Genomic DNA, 23300 nt, shown 5'->3' with positions numbered 1-23300 from the left:
CACCGAAGTCGAGGATCGGTAGGATAGTCAGTTTTACGAGGGTATGTTTGGCAGCATGAATGTCACTACCGATTGAAGAGGGGGATGACCACAGCAGCTTTCCAATGTTTGGGAATCTCAGATGTTATGAAAGAGGTTGAACAGGCTAGTAATAGGGGTTGCAACAATTTCAGCAGATAATTTTAGAAAGAGAGGGTCCAGATTGTCTAGCCCGGCTGATTTGTAGGGGTCCAGATTTTGCAGCTCTTTCAGAACATCAGCTATCTGAATTTGGGTGAAGGACAAGTGGGGGAGGTTTGGGCGAGTTGCAGTGGGAAGCGCAGGGCTGTTGACCGGGGTAGGGGTAGCCAGGTGGAAAGCATGGCCAGCCGTAGAAAAATGCTTATTGAAATTCTCAATTACTGTGGATTTATCGGTAGTGACAGTGTTTCCTAGCCTCAGTGCAATGGGCAGCTGGGAGGAGGTGCTCTTATTCTCCATGGACTTTACAGTGTCCCAGAACTTTTTTGAGTTTGTACTACAGGATGCAAATTTGTGTTTGAAAAAGCTAGCCTTAGCTTTCCTAACTGCCTGTGTATATTGGTTCCTAACTTCCCTGAAAAGTTGCATATCACGGGGGCTATTCGATGCTAATGCAGAACGCCACAGGATGTTTTTGTGCTGGTCAAGGGCAGACAGGTCTGGAGTGAACCAAGGGCTATATCTATTCCTGGTTCTACATTTTTTGAACGGAGCATGCTTATTTAAGATGGTGAGGAAGGAACTTTTAAAGAATAACCAGGCATCCTCTACTGACAGGATGAGATCAATGTCATTCCAGGATACCCCGGCCAGGTCGATTAGAAAGGCCTGTTCGCTGAAGTGTTTTAGGGAGCGTTTGACAGTGATGAGGGGTGGTCGTTTGACCGCAGACCCATTACGGATGCCCATAATATTAGGATGATATCTATGAGGGTGCCGTGTTTACAGATTTGGGGTTGTACCTGGTAGTTTCATTGATAATTTGTGTGAGATTGAGGGCATCAAGCTTAGATTGTAGGATGGCCAGGGTGTTGAACATGTCCCAGTTTAGGTTACCTAGCAGCACAAGCTCAGAAGATAGATGGGGGGGCAATCAATTCACATATGGTGTCCAGGGCACAGCTGGGGGGCAGAGGGTGGTCTATAGCAAGCAGCAACGGTGAGAGACTTGTTTCTGGAAAGGTGCATTTTTAGAAGAAGAAGCTCGACTTGTTTTGGTACAGACCTGGATAGTAAGACAGAACTCTGCAGGCTCTCTCTGCAGTAGATTGCAACACCTTGGCAGTTCTATCTTGGTGGAAAATGTTATTGTTAGGGATGGAAATTTCAGGGCTTTTGGTGGTTTTCCTAAGCCAAGATTCAGACACGGCTAAGACATCTGGGTTGGCAGAATGTGCTAAAGCAGTGAATAAAGCAAACTTAGGGAGTAGGCTTCTAATGGTAACATGCATGAAACCAAGGCTTTTACGGTTACAAAAGTCAACAAATGAGAGCACCTGGGGAGTAGGAGTGGAGCTAGGCACTGCAGATCCTGGATTAACCTCTACATCACCAGAGGAACAGAGGAGAAGTAGGATAAGGGTACGGATAAAGGCTATAAGAACTGGCCGTCTAGCACGTTTGGAACAGAGAGTAAAAGGAGCAGGTTTCTGGGCACGATAGCATAGATTCAAGGCATAATGTACAAACAAAGGAATGATAGGAAGACAGTTCATTGGAGGTAAACCTAGGCATTGAGTAATGATGAGAGATAGTCTCTAGAGACGTTTAAACCAGGTGATGTCATCGCATATGTGGGAGATGGAACAAAACGGTTGTTTAATTAAGGCATATTGCGCAGGGCTAGAGGCTCTACAGTGAAATAACACAGTAATCACTAACGAGGACCGTAATAGACAAGGCATATTGATATTAGAGAGAGGCATGCGCAGCCAAGTGAATTGTATGGGTCCAGTGAGTGGTTGGGCTGGCTGGGGACACGGCGATTCAGACAGTTAGCAGGCCGGGGCTAGCAAGCTAGCAATTAGTAGGCCAGGGCTAGCAAGTTAGCAATTAGTAGGCCAGGGCTAGCAAGCTAGCAATTAGTAGGCCAGGGCTAGCAAGCTAGCAATTAGTAGGCCAGGGCTAGCAAGCTAGCAATTAGTAGGCCAGGGCTAGCAACTTAGCAATTAGTAGGCCAGGGCTAGCAAGTTAGCAATTAGTAGGTCGGGGCTAGCAAGCTAGCAATTAGTAGGCCAGGGCTAGCAAGTTAGCAGAATGGCCTTAGAGGGATGTCGCGATGGGGGAAAACTCTGTTTTTGCCTCCTCGTGCGGTGACATCGATAGACCAGTCATGGAATTAGTAGGGTTCCATGAAGGTCAGTCAATACGGAACATTTCAAGAACTTTGAAAGTTTCTTCAAGTCGCAAAAACCATCAAGCGCTATGATGAAACTGGTTCTCATGACCACGACAGGAAAGGAAGACCCAGAGTTACCTCTGCTGCAGAGGATAAGTTAATTAAGAGTTACTAGCCTCAGAAATTGCAGCCCAAATAAATGCTTCACAGAGTTCAAGTAACAGACATCTCAAAATCAACTATTCAGAGGAGACTGCATGAATCAGGCCTTCGTGGTCGAATTGCTGCAAAGAAACCACTACTAAAGGACACCAATAAGAAGAAGAGACTTGCTTGGGCCAAGAAACATGTGCAATGGACATTGACCGGTGAAAATCTGTCCTTTGGTCTGATTAGTCCAAATGTGAGATTTTTGGTTCCAACCACTGTCTTTGTGAGAAACAGACAGGGTGAACGGATGATCTCCGCATGTGTTGGGTGTTTTTCAACAGGACAATGACCCAACACACCTCCAAGCTGTGTAAGGCTATCTGACCAAGATGGAGTGCTGCATCAAATGACCTGGCCTCCACAATCACCTGACCTCAACCCAATTGAGATGGTTTGGGATGAGTTGGACCACAAAGTCAAGGAAAAGCAGCCAACAACTGCTCAGCATATTTGGGAACTCATTCAAGACTCTTGGAAAAGCAATCCAGGTGAAGCTGGTTGAGAGAATGCCAAGAGTGTGCAAAGCTGTCATCAAAGGAAAGGTTGGCAAGTTTGAAGAATCTCAAATATAAAATATATTTAGATTTGTTTAACACTTTTTTGGTTACTACATCATTCCATATGTGTTATTTCATAGTTTTGATGTCTTCACTATTATTCTACAATGTAGAAAATAGTAAGAATAAAGAAAAACCCTTGAATGAGTAGGTGTGTCCAAACTTTTGACTGGTACTGTACATTCATTTCCAATGGAACGCTCCATTTGCCTTGCAGCATTGCGTTGCAGAAGCAGTTGCAATGCGTTCTGTGTGGTGCATACTTTCGATTTATCGAACGCATGCATCAAATTGTATGTGTAGCACCTCCCGGGTGGCGCAGTGGTTAAGGGCGCTGTACTGCAGCGCCAGCTGTGCCACCAGAGACTCTGGGTTTGCGCCCAGGCTCTGTCGTAACCGGCCGCGACCGGGAGGTCCGTGGGGCGACGCACAATTGGCATAGCGTCGTCTGGGTTAGGGAGGGTTTGGCCGGTAGGGATATTCTTGTCGCGCACCCAGCGACTCCTGATGGAGGGCCGGGCACAGTGCATGCTAACCAAGGTTGCACGGTGTTTCCTCCGACACATTGGTGCTTCCGGCTTGGATGCTCGCTGTGTTAAGAAGCAGTGCGGCTTGGTTGGGTTGTGTATCGGAGGACGCATGACTTTCAACCTTCGTCTCTCCCGAGCCCGTATGGGAGTTGTAGCGATGAGACAAGATAGTACTACTAGCTACTAACAATTGGATACCATGAAATTGGGGAGAAAAAGGGGGTAAAAATTCAACAACAAAAAAACACAAAAAAATTGTATGTGTAGACGGCTTGACAGAAATGACAGCAGAAGGTGAATGTTGAACTTTTGTTGCATACATATGATGCTGCTGCATAACATTTTGCTCAATAACGAGGCGTAACAAGCTGATCAGACAGGCTCCGCACGTGCACCATCCTGTGCATGTTGATTTTGTCTATCTCCACCAGACATGTTCATGACACGCAGGTGATGCGCTGCATGATGCGCTGCAAGCTCCGCCTCTCCCAGCTACTCATTGGTTAATCAACTGTGAACCAACTATATTAATTTGGGGATAGGTCGAAACACACATGAAACATTCATGGACATTTAGCTAGCTTGCTGTGGCTAGCTAATTTGTCCTGGAAAATAAACATTGGGTTGTTATTTTACCTGAAATTCATATGCTCCTTTAAAAAAATAATAATAATAATATTTAGCAGACGCTCTTATCCAGAGCGACTTACAGTTTCATATTTTTTTCGTACAAGTCCCCAGTGGGAATCGAACCCATAGCCCTGGCGTTGCAAGTACCATGCTCTACCAACTGGATCTTTGTAGAATTTTGACCAATGTTGATTCAAACAAAATCATGTGTTCTCTACTCCGACAATTAATCCACATATAAAAAGAGGAAACCTAGGTTAGCTTTGTTTGTTTTCTTTGATAAATCTCTCCTCCTTCATGTCTTCTTCTTCTGTGGATTTTATATGGCGGTTGGCAAACAAATTTAAGGTGCATTACCGCCACCAACTGGACACCTAGTTAATCACCCACCCGTGTCCATGCTTTTAAAAACCAATGAGTAGCTGGGAGAGGCGGAGCTTGCAGCGCATCGTGCATCTAAAATATAACCTGGCTACACAGACGCCCTTGGCGCGCGCAAGCAGTTCGGGTGAAACAATTGAATAACGTGTACATTTATTTCGCAAAGCTCACACACACAATGCAGGTGGACTGGCCACCTGCAATTCATCAACACATATGCATTTTCAGGGCTGCCAACTTTTGAAGAAAGTTTGGAGTGAGATTTGCTGTGTGAATTTCCTTGCCCACTGGCACAAACCATAGAAGGGAGGATATTTAATATTTTAAAGCTAATTTCCTGCTATTCTACATATTTTGACATGGTTTAGGGATATGTCCAGGTGGAACATAAAATAAACACAGGTCAGATGCTTTGAACATTAAATGAGCACTCAAAATTTGACTACTTTTTTGAGGAATGAAACTGAAAGTATGCTAATATCTTTTGAAAGATATATATATATATATATATATATATGAGGTAGTTTGACACTATTCAGACAGTAATGAAATTAGATGGGCAGACAGTCAAATGGGAGAAGGCCATTGTTACATTTGGGAGGCGCATGGGGATGGATGGAGCTAGATTTGGCTTCCAGACTCCGCTATTGTGCAAAACCCTCAGTACGCTCTGGACCCCATTGCCAGGGCAAGCATAAATTGTATATATATATATATATATATCAGATCAAATTGTATTGGTCACATACACATGGTTAGCAGATGTTAATGCGAGTGTAGCGAAATGCTTGTGCTTCTAGTTCCCGACAGTGCAGTAATATCTAACAAGTAATCTAATAATTCCACAACGACTACCTAACACACACAAATCTAAGTAAAGGGGTGGAATATGAATATGTACGTATAAATGCATGGATGAACGATAACCGAGCAGCACAGGCAAGATGCAATAGATTGTATAGAACCCAGCATATACATATGAGATGAGTAATGCAAGATATGTAAACACTATTAAAGTGGCATTATTAAAGTGACAAGTGATCCATTTATTAAAGTGGCCAATGATTTTGAGTCTGTATATAGGCAGCAGCCTCTCTGTGAGTGATGGTCAAATGAGTTGTTTAGTTACTTACTCAAAATGCATATGCCAACCGAGGCAGGCTGTAATCCACACATGGCTGTTATGTAGATTTAGCCATGTGTGAATGACAACATGCCTCCGTTGGCATATGCATTTTGAGTAAGTGCTCGGCCTAAAGACCTTGGGAATGTGATTTTGAGAAAAAAAGAAAAATCGCGTCCGCATATTTCCAATCATCTAATTTCACTAAACAAACCATTTGACCGTTGTAGCATGCGACATTATTCTAGCAAAATTATAAGAGAGCAGAGGCCCATTTATCTGTCACAGAAACCGCGCAGCCAGGCGAACAAGAGCCGTTGTCGTGTCGCATCACCTAACGACCAATAACAAAGAAAACCTGCCAAACGTATGGACTGTTGCCCGTTTACACGATTGTAAAACAATTAATTGCTACAATTAAGTTTAACACTGTAACAATTAATTCCCGCCTTTCATGTCAAATCGTGGTGTAGGCAAGAAGAGTCATGTCACGCCTACTAACCTTGTAGAGATGAGAAGTGCGGCAGTCAGATCACTCTTTTTTCATTATTGCAACGCTTGTTGCTAAAAACCAAAGCGATAACATGTAGGATAAAATGTAACACGATAAATGTAGCCTTTCGCTCCACGTGGCGCGAGCGCCCTATAGTTACGGATGGCAGTGCTGCTGTAACAATTTTACATAGCGCGTAGGCTAATCTTCATCATCTCCCCGACTCGGAGTTACACACACTGAGGTATAAATAAGAAGTTACACATACAACCAAATACAACATAGCTCACTGCTCGGATGCCCCTCCCCATATGTCATCATAGCGCACTACTAGTTTTTCGGCCATCGGCAAAAGGTGGTGATGGGCATTCCAGCTCTTTTCAGTGAGTCGGCTCGTTCGGCTCGGCTCTTTTGGCTCCCAAACGGCTCTTTAAAAAAATATGTTTTGTATTTTTTCAAGTCAAACCGTTTGCGATAGTTTGACTATGATTGCTGTGAAAACAATTATAATTAAATTATTAAATGAAATCATAATCTACCTTAACCACAATGTATTTAAAAATGCATTGGTTTGTTATGTAATATAATACTATTAAACATTTGCATTTAAATTATACATTTGTAATGTATATAAACAAAGTGCATATAAATCTAACCATTCAAAACGAATACAATCTGAACAGCATAATAGAATATTGCACAATATCAAAGAAAAATAAATAACAATTTGCAGAACTGCAGCATCCCACAAATTGAAATAAAAAGGTGTAAAAATGATGTTTTTACACATGTGCATTTAAAGTATAACTTTTTTAATGTATATAAACAAAGTGCATATAAATGTAACAATTCAAAACGAATACAATCTGAACAACATAATAATAGAATAATGCACCACATCAAAGAAAAATAAATCATGTGCAAAACTGCAGCATCTCACTTAAAACATTAAACTGGTCCCTTTTCTCTCTCTTCTTTAGTGCCATGTTATAACCAGCAGCACACAGCAATGCTGATCATATTTTGCTTTTATGAGAGATTTGCATTCAGAAAAGCAAGCTGCCTCACTTTCGAGGGGCTGATGCGGATTCTTCTCTCAGTAATTATTTGTCCCATTTTCAAGAAGACCCTCTCATAGGGAACGGATGTGGCCACTATACAGAGTCCCTGTCATGACTTTAGTAAGTAAGTGTTTGGATGCTGTTTGACGAGAGAGAAACTGGGGATGCAGCACGAAGGAATCCCTCAGCAGATGCCATAATGGAGGTCCGATCCTATTTGGAGGAGCCCCTATCTGCAGATCCTCTGAGCTGGTGGAAGAACAAGGCCTCTGTCTACCCACGTCTTACTAAAGTCAACTACTGCTGGTGCTTCTGCTCCATCTGATCCCTCTTCTTCCTGTTGCCCTGGTGCCTGAGCCAGCTGACTGCTGGAGCTGTCCCTCCCTGCTGCTGAGGTTATTATTTGAAGAGGCTCATCAATCGCTCTGGCATCACTGAAGGCTAACTTCTTAAACCTGGGGTCAAGTGCAGCGGTTTCTGATAGCGCATGATCATATTCCATTCTGTGGACCTTTCTGTACATTGATGAACATAGGGAGTCCATCAACTCTGTCACATGTCCTGTGGTTACATTTGCTTCTCTCTGGCGGCTGGCTGTGATTCGCTGCAGGCCCTTACACAGGAGTATCATTTTTGAGGCTGTCACATAGCTGAAACGAGAGAACAGTAAGTTATGAGTTCAGGTTCATATTTTGTCTACTGATACTACATTCTCATCTACTGCTCATATACAGTTGAAGTCAGAAGTTTACATACACTTAGGTTGGAGTCATTAAAACTTGTTTTTCAAACTCTCCACAAATTTCTTCTTAACTGTAGTTTTGGCAAGTCGGTTACGACATCTACTATGTGCATGACACAAGTAATGTTTCTAACAAGTGTTTACAGACAGATTATTTCACTGCATCACAATTCCAGTGGATCAGAAGTTTACATACACTAAGTTGACTGTGCTTTTAAACAGCTTGGAAAATTCCAGAAAATTATGTCATGGATATAGAAGCTTCTGATAGGCTAATTTACATAATTTGAGTCAATTGGAAGTGTACCTGTGGATGTATTTCAAGGCCTACCTTCAAACTCAGTGCCTCTTTGCTTGACATCATGGGAAAATCAAAAGAAATCAGCCAAGACCGCAGAAAAACAATTGTAGACCTCCACAAGTATGGTTCATCCTTGGGAGCAATTTCCAAATGCCTGAAGGTACCACGTTCATCTGTACAAACAATAGTACGCAAGTATAAACACCATGGGACCACACAGCCAGCTCAGGATGGAGACACGTTCTGTCTCCTAGAGATGAACATACTTTGGTGCGAAAAGTTCAAATCAATCCCAGAACAGCAGCAAAAAATGAGAAGATGCTGAAGGAAGCAGGTACAGAGCAGGTACAAAAGTATCTATATCCACGTAAAACGAGTCCTATATCGACATAACCTGAAAGGCCGCTCAGCAAGGAAGAAGCCACTGCTCCAAAACCTCCATAAAAAAGCCAAACTACGGTTTGCAACTGCACATTGGGACAAAGATCATACGTTTTGGAGAAATGTCCCCTGGTCTGATGAAACAAAAATAGAACTGTTTGGCCATAATGACCATCATTATGTTTGGAAGAAAAAGCGGAGGCTTGCAAGCCGAAGAACACCATCCCAACCTTGAAGCACAGGGGTGGCAGCATCATGTTGTGTGGGGGTGCTTTGCTGCAGGAGGGACTGGTGCACTTCACAAAATAGATGGCATCATGAGAAAGGAAAATTAGGTGGATATATTGAAGCAACATCTCAAGACATCAGTCAGGAAGTTAAGGCTTTCACAAATGGGTCTTCCAAATGGAAAATGACCCCAAACATACTTTCAAAGTTGTGGCAAAATGGCTTAAGGACAACAAAGTCAAGGTATTGGAGTGGCCATCACAAAGCCCTGACCTCAATCCTTTAGAAAATTTGTGGGCAGAACTGAAAAAGTGTGTGTGCAAGCAAGGAGGCTACAAACCTGACTCAGTTACACCAGCTCTGTCAGGAGGAATGGGACAAAATTCACCCAACTTAAATCATTCTCTCTACTATTATTCTGACATTTCACATTCTTAAAATAAAGTGGTGATCCTAACTGACCTAAGACAGGGAATTTTTACTAGGATTAAATGTCAGAAATGGTTAAAAACTGAGTTTAAATGTATTTTGCTAAGGTGTGTGTAAACTTCCGACTTCAACTGTACATATATAATATTGGATTAAATAATGATGTACAGTAGTAATAACTGCTTACTCTACTTCTCTCCACTGTTCTCCACAGTGACCTGCTCAAAGGGTTCCAGGACTCTGCACACCTCCTCCACCACCTCCCATTCCTCTTGGGTCAGAGCATCAACAGATGCATTGACAATGGCCAGGGTAGAGATGATGGCATCCTTTGACTCAAGAAACCGCTTCAACATATAAAATGTTGAATTCCACCTTGTAGTGCAGTCTTGTTAAGGCTTCAGCTCAGGCATCCCCATCTGGCGTTGTGTAGAGTTTAGTTTTTCAGCACCTACTGTACCCTGTGGAAGTATTCCACAGCTGCTTTAACTTTGTCCACAGTGGGCTTCTTCACCTTCAGAGAATCTCTTACAATCATGTTGATTGTGTGGGCAAGCCATGGATGATGAGTCCATTTAAACATTTTCATGGCTTTGGTTATGTTAGCTAACATAACAGACCACCTTTCCATCTACTTGCCATTCTCTGGCCACTCTCAACAGTTCCTCTGCCAAGTTCTCTGAGGTGTGTCTGTCACTGAACTCAAAGCAGTCCAGAAGACAGCTAGACACCGAAGAATCTTCAATGAAGTGACATGTAACCGACATGTAAGAAGTGGTTATCCTTGATGTCCAGCAGTCAGTGGTAAGGCAAACTGCAGTAGCCGTTTGGACTCTTTCCCGCACTGAAGCCTGTGTCCTCTCGTACAGTTGTGGAATATGTGATTTTGAAAGGGTTTTCCTGCTTGGAATTGTGTACATTGGATTTAGACTATTGCTATAATATCTCCATGATTGAAAATGGCTGGAAATTGTTGGCAATCATTTTAACCAATGCAATATCAATTTGGCCTTGTTTTGCTACAGACATAGACTTTGGCATAAACTGGTCCATAGAAGACTGTGTTGCTGTGGGTCCAGGAGTAGGCCTACTTGACTGACTGGACACATTGCTGGCTCCACCACTATCACAAGCAGGCCCGCTAGTTTCTCGAAGCTCCGCTACAGCTAGCTTCACAGTTGGGTGCACAGTTTGCATATGCCGGTGTAGGTTGTGTGTAGAACCGGCTTTATATGAGATTTTGTTTTGACAAATTCTATGCTGTGCTCTAATATTATCTACATTACTAAAATGCACCCAAATGCTACTGTGCTTCCGACTCATTTTCTAGCTGTTGTTTTCACAGCTGTCCTTCCTCTCTCTCCTCGGCTGCTAAGTGTGTGACTGTGAGTGAATTGGCTCGGCCCTCCCTCACGCATCTTTGGTTCATTGGTTGACAGGAACAACAGGTGAGGCTGTTAGTCTGAGCAGACAGTCAGAACGAATGTGTGCGCTTGAGCATTTAGGCCTATATTATTACATTTTTTAGTTCTTTGAATTAGTCAATTCTATTCATTTAAATCTTTTGATTATTCATATCCTTATTTTTTTATAAATAGATTAGGCTCTTCTGATACATGAGCTGGCTCCCAACTTTCACCTACAAGACCCGGCTCTTAGAGCCGACTCGTTCGCGAACGACCCATCACTAATAAACTCAGCAAAAAAAGAAACGTCCTTTCACTGTAAACTGCGTTTATTTTAAGCAAACTTAACATGTGTAAATATTTGTACGAACATAAGATTCAACAACTGAAACATAAACTGAACAAGTTCCACAGACATGTGACTAACAGAAATTGAATAATGTGTCCCTGAACAAAAGGGGGGGTCAAAATCAAAAGTAACAGTCGGTATTTGGTGTGGCCACCAGCTGCATTAGGTACATCTCCTCCTATTGGACTGCACCATATTTGCCAGTTCTCGCTGTGAGATGTTACTCCACTCTTCCACCAAGGCACCTGCAAGTTCCCAGACCTTTCTGGGGGGAATGGCTCTAGCCCTCACTCTCCAATCCAACAGGTCCCAGACGTGCTCAATGGGATTGAGATCCGGGCTCTTCACTGGCCATGGAAGAACGCTGACATTCCCGTCTTGCAGGAAAACACACAGAACGAGCAGTATGGCTGGTGGCATTGTCATGCTGTAGGGTCATGTCAGGATGAGCCTACAGGAAGGGTACCACACAAGGGAGGAAGATGTCTTTCCTGTAACACAAAGCGTTGAGATTGCCTGCACTGACAACAAGCTCAGTTCGATGATGCTGTGACACACCGCCCCAGACCATGACGGACCCTCCACCTCTAAATTGATCCCGCTCCAGAGTACAGGCCTCGGTGTAGTGCTCATTCCTTCGACGATAAACGCGAATCCGACCCATCACCCCTGGTGAGACAAAACCGCAACTCGTCAGTGAAGAGCACTTTTTGCCAGTCCTGTCTGGTCCAGTGATGGTGGGTTTGTGCCCATAGGCAACGTTGTTGCCGGTGATGTCTGGTGAGGACCTGCCTTACAAAGGGCCTACAAGCCCTCAGTCCAGCCTCTCTCAGCCTATTGCTGACAGTCTGAGCACTGATGGAGGGATTGTGTGTTCCTGGTGTAATTCGGGCAGTTGTTGTTGCCATCCTGTACCTGTCCCATAGGTGTGATGTTCGGATGTACCGATCCTGTGCAGGTGTTGTTACACGTGGTCTGCCACTGCGAGGACGATCAGCTGTCTGTCCTGTCTCCCTGTAGCGCTGTCTTAGGTATCTCACAGTACAGACATGGCAATTTATTGCCCTGGCCACATCTGCAGTCCGCTTGCCTCCTTGCAGCATGCCTAAGGCACATTCACGCAGATGAGCAGGGACCCTGGGCATCCTTCTATTGGTGTTTTTCAGAATCAGTAGAAAGGCCTCTTTTAGTGTCCATAGTTTTCATAACTATGACCTTAATTGCCTACCGTCTGTAAGCTGTTAGTGTCTTAATGACCATTCCACAGGTGCATGTTCATTCATTGTTTATGGTTCATTGAACAAGCATGGGAAACAGTGTTTAAACCCTTTACAATGAAGATCTGTGAGCTATTTGGATTTTTACAAATCATCTTTGAAAGACAGGGTCCTGTTTAGAAGGTGAGAATGGGAGGAGTGCATTGAATTTACAGTTGTGCTTTCAATCTCCCCATACATAGCCAAAGCACACAATAAGGGAATATGAAAATACATGACATATCCAAAACAGCAGCAGATAAACTTTACCCGAGATCAATAAAAAATAAAAAAAGTAGGCTGCAGTTTGATTAGCCTACATATAGCACAGTAGACTGAAGAGTTCCACTCACATATTTTATATAGCCGAATATAATCAAATGAATCAAAGACATGGTACTTGTGTACACAAGAACTAGGCACTTCCTAAATAAGGCTAACTACCACCAAACTGAAGTACGACAAAGGTAAAATCTCTAATGTGTGCCTTTGTACAAAGATAGAGTCAAAGACCTCAGACTTTGGTTTCCTCATATCGTTCCTTCACAGTGCTTGAATTGTTTACTTTAGAATACCTATCTGATTTCTCTATGATAGTCCTTCAGTTGTCTTTTTTTAATTGAAAGTCCATTTGGGAAAAACATTTCCTCTGCCATTACCTGGACTGCCTCAAAGGTTTTCCTTTCTGTCAACAGTGTCTTGTACCTCCACTGTTAACCGTCTTGACTTGCTTGTACTCTTGCTCTTGTTCATTGTCCATCCAGATTAGTTGTATTATTCTGTTTCTTCTTGGCATTTAGTGGTGTGAAGTACTTAAGAAAAAAAATACTTTAAACTACTACTTACATAGTTTTTTGGGGTATCTGTACTTCATTTATATATTTTTTTACAACTTGTACTTTTTTTATTTCACCTTTATTTAACTTGGCAAGTCAGTTAAGAACAAATTATTATTTACAATGACGTCCTACCAAAAGGCAGAAGGCCACCTGCGGGGATGGGGGGCTATGATTCAAAATAAATACAATTTAAATATAGGACAAAACACACATCACACCAAGAGACAACACTACATAAAACGAGACCTAAGACAACATAGCAAGGCAGCAACACATGACAACACAGCATGGTAGCAACACAACAACAACAACATGGTAGCAGCACAAAACATGGTACAAACATTATTGGGCAGACAACAGCAAAAGGCAAGAAGGTCGAGACAACAATACATCAGACAAAGCAGCCACAACTGTCAGTAAGGTGTCCATGATGGAGTCTTTGAATGAAGAGATTGAGATTAAACTGTCCAGTTTGAATGTTTGTTGCAGCTTGTTCCAGTCGCTAGCTGCAGCGAACTGAAAAGAGGAGCAACCCAGGGATGTGTGTGCTTTGGGAACCTTTAAGAGAATGTGACTGGCAGAACGGGTGTTGTATGTGGAGGATGAGGGCTGCAGTAGATCTCTCAGGATGGGTTTGCTCTAGGATGTCCTCATCCTCTTTAATCCAATCATCCTCCTCTTTAATCCAATCATCTGCATAATTTACAACTCTCCTTTTCCTTCTCTGTGAAAAGACCAAATAATAAATGAGAATCAATGAGACATTGAAATCAGTTGCCAAAATAATATATGCCTTGAGGATGGAAGAGTGCTTTGGTCTGTTTTATCACGGAGTGCATTGGTGGTTGAAATTAGCCTGGCACCATGAACCTACCATGTCGTATTTTTCTCTAAGGTAAAAATGTCCCTTTAGGTGGCACAATGAAGAATGCTTTTGTCAAAGACTTGATTGCATACCACAGCCTGCCGACTATAGGGTAGTGGTTTTCAAACCTCTCCTTGGAGACCCCACCCAGATGCTTCACAATTTTGTTGTAGCCTTGACCCAACTCACCTATTCAAGGGCTTGATGCTTAGGTGACTAGATGAATCAGGTGAGCTAGCTATGGAATAGTTCAAATACATGAAACGGCTGCGGGTCCCCGAAGACAGATTTAAACCCGCCTGCTTATAGGGGATGCTTTGAGTATCCATACAGTAATAACACTAATTCATTCAGTGGCTCCTGGTGGTACCTTTGGGAAGTAACATAACCTTTCAGTTTTTCTAAGCCGAAACTACTGCATTGAAAATTCAGGAAAAACTTCTCACACACACACACACACACACACACACACACACACACACACATTTGAATAAACCATAGTATTATAGGGCAGAAAGGCTAAGGCACAAGAAAAACTATTAATCCATTCGCATTACAAAGGATTTGGAGGTAGATATATTGCTTTATTTTCAAAAAATTTATTTTCGAAAAAGAAAAGGTAACAAGTAGAAACGATGTATATAAACCCTGGACTACTGATGCTATGTATTGGCCATTGAGAGGCTTTGAAGCCACCAGTCAGCCATATGACACTCCCTAGTAGGAGCAGTCCTCCATAGGAATCTACAGTAGTTTAATTAAATGGATTCAAGGACAAAATAACATGTATTTAAGTATTTTTGTTGTCGTAGTGGGGACGGTAACATTAGTCATCTAAAAATAAATGTACTTTAAGGAAAATGTTCATATATTTTTTCACTTAATTTTTATGCTAAAAAAGGGAGTGCCAAGATGGGGGCAAGGTGGTAGCGCCCCCTATCAGTCATCTAGAGTATACAGTATAACTCATTGAGTAGAACACACTTGTAATAATCACTGAATTGATCAAAAGGACAGCAACAAGTTCAAATACCTGCCCCACTCATTTACACCACTCACAAAAACATAATCCAAAACGTGTTTCACTATACTGTGTACAGTATAAAGGAAATAATATTTGAATACCTGCCCCACTCATTTACACCACTCACAAAAACATAATCCAAAACGTGTTTCACTATACTGTGTACAGTATAAAGGAAATAATATTTGAATACCTGCCCCACTCATTTACACCACTCACAAAAACATAATCCAAAACGTGTTTCACTATACTGTGTACAGTATAAAGGAAATAATATTTGAATACCTGCCCCACTCATTTACACCACTCACAAAAACAAAAAATCATAATCCAAATCGTGTTTCACTATACTGTGTACAGTATAAAGGAAATAATATTTGAATACCTGCCCCACTCATTTACACCACTCACAAAAACATAATCCAAATCGTGTTTCACTATACTGTGTACAGTATAAAGGAAATAATATAAAGGAAATAATATTTGAATACTCTGCCCCACTCATTTACACCACTCACAAAAACATAATCCAAATCGTGTTTCACTATACTGTGTACAGTATAAAGGAAATAATATTTGAATACTGCCCCACTCATTTACACCACTCACAAAAACATAATCCAAATCGTGTTTCACTATACTGTGTACAGTATAAAGGAAATAATATTTGAATACCTGCCCCACTCATTTACACCACTCACAAAAACATAATCCAAAAAGGAAATAATATTTGAATACCTGTCATTTACACCACTCACAAAAACATAATCCAAATCGTGTTTCACTATACTGTGTACAGTATAAAGGAAATAATATTTGAATACCTGCCCCACTCATTTACACCACTCACAAAAACATAATCCAAATCGTGTTTCACTATACTGTGTACAGTATAAAGGAAATAATATTTGAATACCTGCCCCACTCATTTACACCACTCACAAAAACATAATCCAAATCGTGTTTCACTATACTGTGTACAGTATAAAGGAAATAATATTTGAATACCTGCCCCACTCATTTACACCACTCACAAAAACATAATCCAAATCGTGTTTCACTATACTGTGTACAGTATAAAGGAAATAATATTTGAATACCTGCCCCACTCATTTACACCACTCACAAAAACATAATCCAAAACGTGTTTCACTATACTGTGTACAGTATAAAGGAAATAATATTTGAATACCTGCCCCACTCATTTACACCACTCACAAAAACATAATCCAAATCGTGTTTCACTATACTGTGTACAGTATAAAGGAAATAATATTTGAATACCTGCCCCACTCATTTACACCACTCACAAAAACATAATCCAAATCGTGTTTCACTATACTGTGTACAGTATAAAGGAAATAATATTTGAAATAAAGTGGATGATTTTTGACATGGTTAAAGAAACACTGGCATGAGGCAACTATGCTTAATTGTTTTAGTGAAAAAGTCAAAAATGTCAGTAGTAACAGTTCCACCACCACTTAAGGGGTGATAAAGTATCACAGCTAGCCAGTGGTGTAATCGGTGACTGATGGTGACTTATTCGACCCATCAATTGTGATCACCAAATCAATGTTCCATCACCACTATGTTGTAAGCGTGTTCTTTTTGCACTGCCGTCATGTTTGCTGGTGCAGATGTACCTCGCTCATCTTTCACAGTGGCCATGCATTTCATTGTAGAGATCTGTTGAGCCAAACTGTCCCTCAACGCCTCTCCGCTGGTCTCATTGGACGCTAGCCACTCCTTCAGAGCCTCTGTCACCTTGCTTCCATCCTCAATCTTCACTGGCTCCAGCAAGTCTCCTGACCTGAGGCAGATGTTATGCAGCACGGTGCACACCGCTAGCACTTTGGGGATGAAGCTTGGGTGGAGCTCAAGAGGCTGCAGGAAGATCATGTGCCAGCGCTTCTTCATGATGCCGAAGGTCCTCTCGATGGAGGAAAGAGCCATGGCGTGGTGCTGGTTGAACTGGACGTGCACCGGGTTCTGGTCAGACTTTGAATAGGGTGTGATGATGCACACAGGCGTCTGTAGGCAAGGGTACCCGCTGTCGCCTAGGAGGAAGCATCCGGGTGGAGGGTAGAGGGCACATTTGTAAAGGGGACTGTGCCTCAGGATCCTCACGTCGGTCATAGACCCAGGCAGCCCCGCAAAGACGTCGATGAAGCTGCCCGTGTGGTCGCAGACCCCTTGGAAGTTGATGGTGGGGAGGACCTTCTCAGGGAGGGGCTGGTCACCTGGACGCTGTTGGGGTTGCGGTACACCGGGGATCTTGACCCTGACGTGGCACCCACCTATGGCCCCCACAGCCTTCTCAAACACCGGGTGACGGGCCAGTCTGCCGAACCCTTGCATCGTGAGAGCCAGCTCGCCTGAAGAGGGCTTGTTCACAATCTTCAGAGAGAGCTTGACCAGTTTGTCCGCAACGTCGCGGACGATGCTGGTAGCATTGGACAGAGGGATTCCGAAAGTCTCCGAGACAGTTTTATAGGAGGTCCCCTGGGCCAACCAGTAAATAAAGACGAGGATCTTGAATGTTGCCGTCTGTCTGTCTTGACCAGTCAGGGCCAAGGAGAACAGATAATTCAGAGATTCCCTCTTCAGTCGGTAGTCGGGATACGTGTCTCGTTCAGGATCACAGAAGACTTTGAGGATGGGAGTGGAGGGATTCAGCTTACTGCACTGAAGTAGCCCTCCGTTCTGTAAGAAGACAACCAACTGTATGTAAGTAAACACCTAGAGGGACTTGGTAGCCTGCCTGGTAGTCAGAGGCCTATGTCGATACAACACGCCACTTCTGTACATTCAAAAAGCTTCATTCGTTTTTTGGGGTTTTTTATGTGTCGGTCTTTGTTGTTTGAGGGATTGAGTTTGTTGTTCATTTCCAGATGCTGCTGGACCTTTGGAGACACTTAGATGACTGGGACAGGTTCACTTCTTGAAGAACTTTTCCCATTGTTTGGGTTTGATTATTTGACTGTTGTATTTTACTTCCCTTTCCCATCTTTTGTCATGTCTCTGATTAGTTTTTAGTTTTTTTTAATGACCAAAACATGGCTCAATAGATCTGTATATCTCACAACCAACCATCTCAACAGCATGTGTGTTTGTATCACATAGGCCTTAACTAAGATTTAAACATTTAAAAAACTCTGATGGAAAGTGGACTGACCTGATGCTGGGTCATTGAAGATCCTGGAGTTTCTTCCTCTGTTCTGTCTTTACTGTCTATTCTGTCGTCTCGCCATAGGCTTTGGCTCCACTCCTTAACAAACACCATGTCCACTTTGGAACACAGCTGCTCATCTGAAACAGACACAGGTGCCATTACAGTAAATACAACGTATGAAATTCACTTCAAAAAGCTTAATATGTACAGTCTGGGCAAAAGGTTATGCACTATTCTCAAACATAGAACTGTGATACATCAAACTGTCACACTCACCTGTCACTGGAGATGGTGTGTCATGTTCTGTGTCATCATTTATTTCCTTCTTGATGCGAAGTACTTTCATTCCATCCTTCTCCATGGTAACAACTTTTAACAATTTCCACTGAAAATGTTACAAAAACTAATTTACAGGAAGTGCAGTGCAGATGTAAAGTTTGGTAACAGAATGCAGGTCAAATCTGTTTTTTTATGTTACATTTTCCAAAAACTCTTAAATATCTACTTTGAATTAAGACAGAATGATGTCTGCAGAAAGAATGACATGACACCTTCAAATTGAAAAAAAAAAAAAACTATTTTAGTTATTGAACTATAGTAAATTAAGTGGATTAACACCCTATAACACAATTATAGTGACAGAATGACATCATGGGTCTCTGATTTGTGCTATACAGAAATGCATAATTAAGAATGTCATTCTCTTCATGGTACAAAAATATAATATAATTTTGAGTATTATTCTACATACTGGCTACCACATTTGGTTGGTCCGGGCTTGACCAAATCTGTACCAATCATGGACGTCTATGTTTCACAAGTTTGGACATCACAGTACAAATCGGTAAAAGAACACAAAACTGCAGTAAAAAAAATTAAGAAAAAATATGAGAGTGAATTCTTGACAGCTTCAGATGGTGCCTGCTCTTGGTGAAGGCCTCTATTCGTCTGGCAGCCGAGTTAGATGGTACTAGGGAGGGACAGGTTAGATGATGGCAGAGTTAGCTAGCCGGTCCTGACGTTGTTCTCAGTCCCCAGCCCTCGGTAGCCACGTCCTAGTGGAGGACGACTCCTCCACTAGTGATGTGTAACATCCACTTGGGAGACACTTCTTCTGCTGCCGATACGGCGCTAAAAACTCACCACACGTCAGTCCAGTGTATAAAGCCACCCTCACTACAAGGGAGCCCTCTGCCATCTCCACACTGTAGTCCTCTCACTTTGGCTGGGTTGAACTAGAAGCGGTGCTGAATGCATCTCTGTAATGCAAACAGTAGTAAGTTAACTAAACAAAGCAAACAAATCAATCTGCCATTCCATTGGTCAAGGAAACTAGACATATTCGCTAAAAATTACCAAACACACAAAAAGATAATACAATTTTAAAAAACAACACTTAAATCAACTAAATATGTACAATATTTTACAGGAGTTCTCCGACTGTACTGAGCTATACTCTACTTTTCCCTACTGTTGTCCAAACTTGTGAAACAGATGTCTATGATTGGTTCAGATGTGGATTGACCAAATTTCAACTACTTTTCAACATCCATGGAAACCTGGTGCTCAGTGGGTAAGTTGTTACAGTAAATAGAAAGAGGGGGGACTCATGGGTAGGCGTCAGTAAGAGCCAAGAGAAGTGACATTAATTGGAGAGAGACAGGAGACAGGGAGAGTGAGGGGGTTGTCTAGACTGTTTTCACACTCTTGCTGTGAACCCCACTGGACAGAAAAATAAATAAATATTATGAGCTGAACATAACAGTTATACCAGTGGAAGGGAGGACAGTAGCAGGAGACACTATGAGCTGAACATAACAGTAGGCCGGTAGAAGGCAGGACAGTAGCAGGAGACACTATGAGCTGAACATAACAGTAGGCCGGTAGAAGGCAGGACAGTAAGCAGGAGACACTATGAGCTGAACATAACAGTAGGCCGGTAGAAGGCAGGACAGTAGCAGGAGACACTATGAGCTGAACATAACAGTAGGCCGGTGGAAGGGAGGACAGTAGCAGGAGACACTATGAGCTGAACATAACAGTAGGCCGGTAGAAGGCAGGACAGTAACAGGAGACACTATGAACTGAACATAACAGTAGGCTGGTGGAAGGCAGGACAGTAGCAGGAGACACAACTGTGGTTTGTGTCTACCATGATTTCCTATTGTAGCCAATTCAGTTGCAGTCATTTTGCAAATAATTTTTTGGTCATTCTGTTACCGATTTGGAAACAGAGTGACACGTTTTAATCACTAAATAAATCATAAACCAAATGATCAGTAAACTACAACTAATTGGTAGCTCTACCTTTAATTGTTACTTCTGTAAACTTTCATAATCTTCCCACTTAAAGATATGTGGTGTTTTGGTAAAAGTATAACAATATATTTCTTAAACTTACAGGCTAATGATTTCTGCAAAACTACATTTAAATGTTGATATTAGTTGGTAGTGGTAACATTGTGTTTTGATGCATTTCAAATACCTTGTAAGACTTTTTCTGCTAGATGTCGTTTAAGAAAACATCCACTCCACTTGTTCCACTTAAATTACTGCCCAGCTGAACAGCACCTTATCATCTGAAGCTGTGGAAGACGATTGCCCAAGACCTGCCAGATCTCTACATTGGTTTTGTTTGTTTTCACAGCATCTTTGTGATTCTCTTTGTATTATTATTATTAATATTATTATTATTAGTAGTAGTAGTAGTAGTAGTAGTAGTAGTAGAGGTTGACCGATAAATCGGAATTGCCGATTAATTAGGACGATTTCAAGTTTACATAATCGTATTTTTAGACACCGATTATGGCCGATTACACTGCACTCCACGAGGAGACTGCGTGGCAGGCTGACTACCTGTTATGCGAGTGCAGCAAGGAGCCAAGGTAAGGTGCTAGCTAACATTAAACTTATCTTATAAAAAACAATCAATTTTAACTACACATGGTTGATGATATCTAGCTTGTCCTGCATTGCATATAATCGATGCGGTGCCTGTTAATTTATCATTGAATCACAGCCTACTTCGCCAAACAGGTGATTTAACAAGCGCATTCGCGAAAAAAGCACTGTCGTTACTGCCGTTTCTCTCCAATGTGTACCTAACCATAAACATCAATGCCTTTCTTAAAATCAATACACAAGTATATATTTTTAAACCTGCATATTTAGGTAATATTGCCTCTTAACTAGGGAAATTGTGTCAATTCTCTTGCGTTCTGTGCAAGCAGAGTCAGGGTATATGCAGCAGTTTGGGCCACCTTGCTCATTGCGAACTGTCTGAAGACCATTTCTTCCAAACAAAGACCGTAATTAATTTGCCAGAATTGTACATAATTATGACATGACATTAAAGGTTGTGCAATGTAACAGCAATATTTAGACTTATGGATGCCACCCATTAGATAAAATACAAAACGGTTCCGTATTTCACTGAAAGAATAAACATCTTGTTTTCGAAATGATAGTTTCCGGATTTGACCATTTAATGACTTAAGGCTCGTATTTCTGTGTGTTATTATATTATAATTAAGTCTATGATTTGATAGAGCAGTCTGACTGAGCGGTGGTAGGCAGCAACAGGCTCGTAAGCATTCATTCAAACAGCACTTTCCTGCATTTGCCAGCAGCTCTTTGCTGTGCTTCAAGCATTGCGCTGTTTATGACTTCAAGACTATCAACTCCCGAGATTAGGCTGGCAATACTAAAGTACCTCTTAGAACATGCAATAGTCAAAGGTATATGAAATACAAATGGTATAGAGAGAAATAGTCCTATAATAACTACAACCTAAAACTTTTTACCTGGGAATATTGAAGACTCATGTTAAAAGGAACCACCAGCTTTCACATGTTCTGAGCAAGGAACTTAAATGTTAGCTTTCTTACATGGCACATATTGCACTTTTACTTTCTTCTCCAACACTTTGTTTTTGCATTATTTAAACCAAATTGAACATGTTTCTTTATTTATTTGAGACTAAATAGATTTTATTGATGTATTATATTAAGTTAAAATAAGTGTTCATTCAGTATTGTTGTAATTGTCATTTTTTACAAATATAGATATAAAAATCGACCGATTAATCGGCTTTTTGGGGTCTTCCAATAGTCAGTTTCGGCATTGAAAAATCATAATCGGTCGACCTCTAGTAGTAGTAGTAAGATCCATTTTCCATGTTTGACCAGAAATCAGTCTTTGCTTATTGCTAATTTTTAGGATGGAAAATGGTTGAAACATTTATATATGCCTTCATTTAGCCTCTTAGCTTTCATTTGACACCAAATTGAATGTACTCCTATGAGCTAATAATTAGTACTCATGGGCCTTTTACATGGAAATGCCCGTATACAAACCTGGGATTGGCCAGCCGGATCCTGAGATTGCAGCCCTGCACCTGTCTTCTCTCTCTTTCCATCGTCTTTTGTGTGGACAAGTTCATCTATACAATTACCATAAACAAAAGAAACCACAACCATTTGCTAAAAAATAAATAATGTAACAAAGCAAATGCAATCAACTTAGTTTCCAACCATCCACACGAGTTACATTTCCTGCCATCAGCTTCATGACGACGAGCGACAGAACGCTGCTTTGCCGCCATCGACTTGCCTTCCAAAATTTGCAGCTTCTTTTTATTCGACTCGTTTTCGACTTTTAATGCTTCGTTCTCCAGTTTACTCTTGGACAACTGTTGGCGAAGGACCACGGCGCTGTCCTCTACAAGTCGGACTATTTCCACGACCGCTGCCGTCACTACCGCGTTCATGAAAGAGGTTAGCTGACTTTGAAAGTGGCCAGCATTCTCCATTGTCATTTGCTAATAAATCTTAAACTTTTTTTTTTAGAAAACAACAATAATGTGATGAATTGTCATCAAAACCTACACGTATTCACGTTGTCTTCTACCTTTGCCTGGCAAATTGTAAACAATGCTTGTGCACGACTTCCTATTTGGGGAG

At 41.7% G+C, this 23300-nt stretch overlaps 2 protein-coding genes across 8 annotated transcripts in view; both read right to left on the bottom strand.

Moving 5' to 3' along the window:
* The window catches only part of LOC112214773 (equilibrative nucleoside transporter 2), a 39346-nt gene extending 32707 nt beyond the window's left edge, over nucleotides 1-6639 (bottom strand). For both annotated transcript variants that reach the window (XM_042298399.1, XM_042298400.1), the window contains exon 1: nucleotides 6293-6639. The gene's annotated coding sequence lies outside the window, so the exon portion shown is untranslated. The remainder of the gene's footprint in view (nucleotides 1-6292) is intronic.
* Nucleotides 6640-15915: 9276 nt separating this feature from the next.
* On the bottom strand, nucleotides 15916-23300 carry LOC112214770 (protein ALP1-like). 6 transcript variants are annotated; one of them, XM_024373776.2, is made up of 5 exons: nucleotides 22695-23300; nucleotides 19483-19598; nucleotides 18616-18724; nucleotides 18343-18476; nucleotides 15916-17870 (listed from the first exon to the last, which is right to left on the bottom strand). In XM_024373776.2, exons 3-5 carry the CDS (start codon nucleotides 18698-18700, stop codon nucleotides 16737-16739), a joined length of 1353 nt encoding a protein of 450 aa, XP_024229544.1. In that variant the 5' UTR covers nucleotides 18701-18724; nucleotides 19483-19598; nucleotides 22695-23300; the 3' UTR covers nucleotides 15916-16736. The 6 variants fall into 6 exon arrangements, with proteins under 6 accessions (XP_024229544.1, XP_024229542.1, XP_042154329.1 ...); XM_024373774.2 differs by lacking the exon at nucleotides 19483-19598 and having other exon boundaries at nucleotides 22695-22780; nucleotides 22888-23300; XM_042298395.1 differs by lacking the exon at nucleotides 19483-19598 and having other exon boundaries at nucleotides 22695-22780; nucleotides 22951-23300.

Source organism: Oncorhynchus tshawytscha, linkage group LG15, assembly GCF_018296145.1.
Source record: "Oncorhynchus tshawytscha isolate Ot180627B linkage group LG15, Otsh_v2.0, whole genome shotgun sequence".
Lineage (NCBI taxonomy): Eukaryota > Metazoa > Chordata > Actinopteri > Salmoniformes > Salmonidae > Oncorhynchus > Oncorhynchus tshawytscha.
Note: the sequence above shows the minus strand (reverse complement) of the source record. Positions and strands in the feature narration are given on the sequence as shown.